The sequence below is a fragment of the Benincasa hispida genome, chromosome 5 (assembly GCF_027475165.1).
Source record: "Benincasa hispida cultivar pf3 chromosome 5, pf3_genome.v1.1, whole genome shotgun sequence".
Taxonomy (NCBI): domain Eukaryota; kingdom Viridiplantae; phylum Streptophyta; class Magnoliopsida; order Cucurbitales; family Cucurbitaceae; genus Benincasa; species Benincasa hispida.
In genome coordinates, this window is record NC_143482.1 from 37,638,374 (window position 1) to 37,646,719 (window position 8,346).

Sequence of the window (8,346 nt, forward strand, 5' to 3'; positions counted from 1 at the left end):
TAGGCTTCCATACTTAGAATATTTTTCCTTTAAAAAACCCCTAAGCCCCTTTTCTACAGAAAACATACATACAATGAGATTAACCATACATCAATACATTATCTTAAACATACATACATAGTAAAATAGGGTCTAGGGTTTACAATAATATAAATTTAATTTTGGATATGATTCAATATTAATTTATGAGAGATTTAAATATTAATTTTGGATATAGCTCTGATCTATTATTCCTACAGTTGAGCTTTCAATTCCTTCAAATCAGCTGTAGCCATCCTGTATGGTGCCTGTGAGATAGGTGTTGTTCCTGGTATTAAATCTATGGTAAACTCCACCTCTCTATCAGGTGGTGACCCTGATAACTCTTCAGGAAATACATCAAGGAACTCCTGCACCACAGGAACATCTTTTGGTCTTATCTTTCTTTGTGAAGAAACTATTACATGGGCCAAGTATGTTGTACACCCTTTACTCAGTAGCTTCCTGGCCTTAATTGCTGAAATTAGACAAGTAAGAAACATTTTCTTTTCCCCTACAAACATTATTTCTACCTGATTTGGTAATCTGAATATTACTTCTTTTTATGACAATCAACAGATGCATGATATTTAAATAAGAACTCCATTCCCAGGATAACATCAAACTCAAACAATTCTAAGGGAATCAAATCAATCTCCATATATTGTTCCTCTATGCGAAGTAGACAATTATATAGTAATTAGTAACTACCAGTACATCACCAACATGGGTGGAAATAACTGACTCCACAGACAGAGTTTCTAGCACCCTATCAATATTCAGTGCATACATGCAAGAAATAAATAAATGAGTTGCTTTTGGATCAAATAAAATATGTGCAGGTCTATCATGAATAAAGACCGTACTAGTAATGACATCTGGTGCATCCTCAGTCTCCTGCTGGGTCATGGCGTAAACCTTACCTTGCTGATATGGCCGTCCCACTACACCCTTCTGTTTGGCACCACTAGTGCCTTTTTCACCTACTATGCCTACCTTAGGCTACGTCACTGTCTGAGATGATGCTTTATGCTCAGTCTGTGCCCCTAAAATCAACTAGGGACATTTCCTCCTATATTTTCCAAGCTGTCCACACTGATAGCACAAATTTTATCCTTCATAACACTGGTCTGCATGAAATTTACCACATCTGGTACACTAGGGCTTCCTACCTGTACTGGTCATCGATTCCCCAGAACGTCCTGATTTAGATCCCCCAACTGTTTGATCAGATATCTGTCTACCTCTCCTCTACTTACTGCCAACTGTACTACCTTGAGAGGTTGTTGGACCACTAAAACGAGGCTTAAAATCTCTCCTGTCATACTCCCCTGACGTAAGTTTCCTCTTCTTCTCTATAGAGACTTTTCTGTCCTACCTATCCTCTATCAAACTCCCCTCGACTCGCATGGCAGTCTCAACTAATTGAGAAAAATCAGTCCAGTTAGCTGTAGCAGTAATTAGAGTCTATATCTCCTTCCTCAAACCACTATCAAAATGTCTACATCTATTTTTCTCTTCGGCTATGATCGTAGAAGCATACCTGGATAACTCGGTATACTTTTGTTCGTACTCAGCAACTGTCATACTACCTTGAACGAGCTTCAAAAACTCATTCCTCTTCGCCTCACAATATGAAACTGGATAATATTTATGTTTAAAAATTCTTTGAACCTCCTCCCATGAAATCTCTTCTGATCTATTTCTTCGAAAGTCTATCACTCTCCACCATTGCTCTGCCCGTTTCTATAACAAAAGTACTTCCAATTTGACCTTACAGTCCTCTAGGCATCCAATTACTTGGAAACACTTCTTTAATTGAATCAATTATGCCTCAACATCTGTGCAGTTAGTAGTGCCTTCGAAAGTAGTGGCACTCATTGCCTTTATTCTCTCAATACCATACTTCTTCTCAGGATCTGCCGATACAGATCCTACACTAACTACTAATCTCTGAATAATTCTATCAAAGACTCTATCCTCTATCTGGGGATCGACTCTAATCTAGGAGTACTAGACTCTCCCTCTGATTTAGCTTCTTGCACTATTGGTCTTTTGACTAACTTTGGATCCTTTTGAGCTATGGGATCTCTAGTACGGTCACGATCCCTTTCAACCATCCGCCAAGTCAATCCGTCACATATACATTATTAGGCTCATAACATTATTCATATGCTTCTATTATAATGCACGACTCTACTTCCCAAAATCTTATGTTCTGATACTAACTTGTCAAACCCCTCCCCAATATACCCTCTTAATACGAAGAGAGATGTGAAGACAACAATTACCAACTCTCTTATAAAAATTACTGCCAACATGAAAACCTGTATCCTTAGCACCTATTAAACCTGATTAGTAATTTTTAATTTTCTAGAACTCAATACATAATTCCAAAAACCACTTTAAACAAATAGTTTACTGCTAGTCAGAAATATCAACATGAACGTACATAACAGATTTAGAAACCAAACTTATATACGCACAAACTCCACTCTGTTCTCCCCCGAACATGGATATAAAACTTAAACATAATGTTATGAGCCACCTAAATTGCAATCTTCCTGAGGGTCTAAGAAGTGACTGACTGGCAGAACCACTAGGCCTCAGAACGTCGACTGCTACCTAGGGAGGAAAACATTTTTAAAAAATGAGCGGGAAAGCCTAGTGAGTGACTATCTTGTGTGAAACACACTTTAAATCATAAATAACATAAACACACCTATCAAAGAGAACATTTATAAAATCATAATCAAGGTTTTGGAAATGGAACTGAAATTGTAAAATACATCATGTAAAACCCTGTAATAAAACCCATTAACATCATTATGAAAAACTCCACTACTCCACTACCTGAACATGTAGGAGAGCCCTTTTGTTCAATCCTTAATCACCTTAATTGAGAGAGAGCCCTTTTTTTCGATCTCATCAACATCGATAATATAGTCATACATGCACATAAGCTGAATTGGGTCCTAGCCACCTTATCATACCTTCGGTGTCAAGGGTCCTTAACACCATTGAAAACTGGGTACCTTACCATACCTTCGGCACCAACAATGGAGTAGGGTTTGTACAAGGTATAAACATTTAAGCATTTAAGAACATACAAAGAATATGCATATTGGAAATAACCATACCTCATGGTTTCATATCAATGCATAGCTCCTTGTAAAACATGGAGTATACTTGATCAATTTTATCATGCGATAAAACATGGCATAGGCTACAAGAAAACGATGTTAAACTCTTAAATAATTTCATCATTTAAAAACATAGATCATGTGATCAACATTCATTTTAAGGCATGTGTTGGAGAAAATCGTGATATAATAGCTTCGTATAAAATGTCTATGCGTTGGAAATCATTCATAAAACTTGCGTTAGAAAACATTTATTACGACTTGTCACTTACTGTCTTAATCTACTTATCCAAAGGGTTGTATGCCTATCCTACTTGCATTTTCCCTGAAAAGGAAAGGTCCCTTGGTCAGTATACTTAGCTCCCTTTTGAGCTTAACACATAGCTTAACTTTCCCGCATACTAAATGGTTAACGCATCATAGCTAAGTTCGACACATAAAAAACCATATTTAACCATCGACTATTCCTTAGCCATCTTATCTTATAACTTAAATGACAATTGGGAATCCCTTCTCAAGATGTTCGAGTAAGCATTGAAACACTACTCAGCCTATGCGACGTACATCCACTATGAGATGTACTCAGATTGCCTTTGTTGTGGATTCGCTATGTTGTATTCATTAACGCATAACCCCACTCAGTCAGCTGCTTGCTTATTCTTCGTATGCAACTATCTGCTTATTCAACCACAACATCATCCCAAAATCAAACTTCCAGATTTCATAAATTTAATTCCAGAATTCGTTTAACTAAACTTCTTTCAAGAAATGTGCATAAACATCTTAACTTTTGTTTACCTTAGAATTTGAGAATTATTTTCTCCAGAATTGATCGAAAATCCCTCGAATCCTCCTTTAATTGGCTGAGGGTTCTTCAACTTTCAAAATCTTTAGATGGTAACAACACTCTCTTACTTAGACATTAGAAAAAATTTGGCAAAATAGTCTCCTTCATGGTTAAGCCTATTTATACTTGGGTTTGCATGAAGACTTTGCTTAATTAATTACCACCTGGCAAGCTTATCCCTTTATTAATGTCTGTAACGCTACCACCTGGCATACTTACTCGTTAATTAAGCTAAATTCCTCATCTTAAGCTTGATCGCGTGGCCTTGCGGCCACTTAGGACTTCTCCTTTCAACGCATGATCGTCTGTCGCATCCCTCGTCAGCTTAGCCCTCAACAATGGTATACAAAGTTGGTTGCATAAACCCTACATAACAGTTTCTGTACTTAGTCACAATGCCCTCTTTGGGCCTCTAGCTGCATCATTCACCAAGCTGGTCACATGGCGCCTACCAGTTCCAACGCATGGAACCCTCTATTTTCTCTAGGTGTTAACTTGTTCCTACTTCACCTGAGAACCCAGTGTTCCATACTTAACATATTTTCTTGCCCTTTTATGGGTTACCATTAATAGACTTCTCCAACTCTCTACGCATCCACTGTGTTACAACCTCAACACATATAATCATAACACTTAGGAAATTTCCCTTCTCTTATATTTCAGACTATACATAACTACTTTTCCATTGACATTAGTTCATACTTAGGTAAGATTTCCTTTCCCTTTCTCTATAGAATTAATTTATGCATGCTTAACCCAGGACCTAATTTTACAGTAGGCTGAATTTTGTTTTTGACCTCTGTATTATTTCTGAATTTCCCAATGTATGAGAATTTTAGAAATCCTAAATTCGTTTCGAGTTTGGTTATGTAAATTCCATTGCGTTAGGGCTTTCATCCCTTCATAAACATCCTTAATAAGGAAGACCATGATCCAAGGACACTGAAAACTCGTTGTCCCATCCTAACTCCACCTAACGGAACTTCTGAACAATGTACGAATCTCCTTGCTGTGCATCTATAATTCTCTGCCTTAAAGTCAGTTGTACTGTCAACTATGATAGCTGTAAGGTGACTTACTCCACTACTACTACAATTTCAACTAGTTCAAAATCATTACATAGCCAAACCTATTTGGTGACTAAGGTTGCTGAATGAGCTGCCTTCTTATTGAGAGCATCGATCACCACATTTGCCTTGCTTGGATGGTACAAAATCTCACAATCATATTCTTTTACTAACTCGAGCCACTAGCGTTGTCTCATATTCGACTCCTTATGGGTGAAGAAATATTTCAAACCCTTATGATCGGTGAAAGTTTGTATCCTTTCCCCGTACAAATAGTGTCTCCATATCTTCAAGGCAAAAACCACCACTGCTAGCTCTAAGTCATGAGTAAGTAGTTCCGTTCATGGTTCTTTAATTGGCGAGAGGCATAGGCAACCACTTTACCATGCTGCATAAGCACACAACCCAACCCCTTCTTAGAAGCATCACTATAAATCACAAAACTTCCAGAACCATCTGGTACTGTAAGAACCGGTGTAGAGACCAACTTCTACTTGAGGTTCTGAAAACTATCCTTGCAAGTTTTGCTTCAAACAAACGAAGCTCCCTTTTTGGTCAACTGAGTCAAAGTGATGGCTATGTAAGAAAAAATCTCTACAAACATACAGTAATAATCCCCCAACCCCAGGAAATTGCACACCTCATTGACTGTCGTGGGATGGGGCCAACTCATAACTGCCTCAATTTTAGTTAGGTCCATAGATATGCCATCCTTCAACACCACATGTCCAAGAAAGGATACTTTACGTAGCCATAAATCACACTTGGAGAATTTAGCATACAAATTATTCTCTCTCAGATTTCCCAAGACCTTCCTAAGATGTTCCTCATGCTCTGCCTCTGTCTTGGAATAGACCAAAATATCATCAATAAAGACTATCACAAAAGTGTTGAGAAATCCTCAAACACTCTGTTCATCAGGTCTATGAACATTGTTGGAGCATTGGTCAAACCAAACGACATTACAATGAACTTGTGTCCATTTCTAGAACAGAATGCAGTCTTAGGGTTATCGTTGTCATTTATCCTCAGTGGGTGGTAACTTGACGTGAGGTCAATCTTGGATAATACTATGGCTCCTTGTAGCTGATAAAAAAAGTCATCAATTCTGGGGAGCAGATATTTGTTCTTAATGGTTACATTATTTAACTCTTTGTAGTCGATGCATGATGACAGGTAGAAATGCATGTTATCTTAGGCCTTTCATTTAGAATTATGAGGACTGTTAAGTAGAATATGTGGCAATTATGTTAGGAATTCATAAGAAATTGAGCTTGCGGCGTTCAACATTAAGAATCTCGTCTAACCCATTATTATGCGTTATTATGCGTTCAATTGTCTATTTTTGTAGCTAACGCAGGAAGTGGAGGTAAACGCGGAATCCGGACTACCACATAAACAACCGCATGCAGAGAAAATCTCCATCGCAAAGGCGAACGCATTCGATCAACGCATGGGTGTTACGGTAATCAGCCGCATGCATCCATTGCATGAGAGTTGCGCTCGCCAAGCGATTGCGGTCATCGTGTAGAAGTTGTGGTATTAAGCGAATGCGGTCACTGTATGATTGCGGCTACACGATAACACATAATAGAGGGATCAACACAAGGTTGGTGGAATGAACGCATCAACGCATCTCTCGAGAAAATCAAAAGCTGATGTTGACATCTCACTTACCACACCGTTAGCAGTAGAGATTTAAAAAGGACTAAACGCACAGCGAATGTCAGAATTAGAGCAGTCCATTAATACTGTCGGCAATCTAAGCTCTATATAAAGAAGCTGATGAGCAGAATTTCAACTTGTCTGGGGATTATCCCTGCAATCTAGGGTTATCCCTGCGATCCAAACTAATGTGTGAGAAGAAAGCTTGAGAGTTCTTCATCTCCTTCCTACATTCCAAGTGACGACAAGAGCCTTCAATCGGAGCTAGATCTTAGGAAAGTCAGCTCCACCACCCATCCATGGCACCACCGGTAACCTTGATGCACATCCGCTAGGAGCAAGTCATTGCTTCTAGCTGGTTCTTTCATTTTCTCTTCTTTTCTTACATTGTATTGTATTACATTTTGTGAATAAGGAATTAATACATTATGTGTTCAATGCATTTCTGTGTTTCCTTCAATTCCATCTCCATCTTCTTTACTTAGCATCCCTAACTTTCATTGCATCACTTAGTGAGATTGCTAGAGTATTGCATACTTAGTCATGTGGATTAGAGATATGAAGCATGTTGCAAACCACCGAGAGGTATGCGTTGTGTGAGCATGTGAGAAAACCTTATTTGCTTAGTGTGAAGCTATAGCAACGCCTATCTATAGGCGGGCGTAACGCTTGTCTATGAGTAAAGTTAACAACAACTAATTGCCCGGGAAGGTAAGTGGTTGGTCGCATTAAGCAATGTGAGCTATTATTAACTAGAGATGGGAATAATCTTGCGTCAGCCAAGTTTGTGTGGTTACCTTGTCTTATGTGTGCGCTCATCACACCTTTAGAGTTGTTAGAGATAGGGTCTAAAGAAAGAACCTAAGACTCGAGAGAGCTAGGTTAGAATCGTTGCTCGAGAGGGCTAGATTAGGTTTGCATAAGCAAAAATGGAGACTTAGGAATAAGCTCTGTTTGTTATTACATAGCGTATGCACCCTATGGAGAAGTAGGATATGGTGGCTGTATGCGGTCATCTCAACATTTATGCATACACACCGCATACGTCCTAGATTTAGGTTTTTAGTGTGTGTAGCATGATTGCATGGCTTGCGTTGACAAAGGTTGCCCTTGCGGTTACTCTTAAGGGTTGTAATGAAGGCATCTCCACATTTTATCTATTTTTCCCATCCATTTACTTCATGCCAATAGTTTTTGTGTCTCTACCTCTCATTCATATTCTCATTGCATTGTCTGTTAGCTAGAAGTAGGAGTAGTGTTAGCTTAACAACCCCTCAAACATTCATTTATTCAACCGTCGCATGCACATTACTGCATTCATCAAGCTACAAATCCCTGAGTTCGACCTCAGATCACCCGAGAAACTGCGTTCGCGTTATACTTGGCGTGAGCACAAGAAAACTTGTGATAGGACGCATGGTCATCGTATACATTTGTTAACGCATAGTCATTCCAACGCATGATAAACAACGCATACTTTAAGAACATGCATCGCATATTGCGTCCATGAAATTTTAGTTGTCGAGTAATTGACATCTAATTTCCCGTCACCAATGCATAGGCATAACCAACTATGCTTTTTCTTCACGAACAACATTGGCGCCCT

General features: G+C 38.7%; 1 protein-coding gene across 1 annotated transcript; it reads right to left on the bottom strand.

The window, feature by feature from the left end:
- Window positions 1-233: 233 nt before the first annotated feature.
- On the bottom strand, window positions 234-927 carry LOC150036092 (uncharacterized). The gene is made up of 2 exons (XM_090313563.1): window positions 730-927; window positions 234-551 (listed from the first exon to the last, which is right to left on the bottom strand). Exons 1-2 carry the CDS (start codon window positions 925-927, stop codon window positions 234-236), a joined length of 516 nt encoding a protein of 171 aa, XP_090169689.1.
- Between the last annotated feature and the right edge of the window lie 7,419 nt (window positions 928-8,346).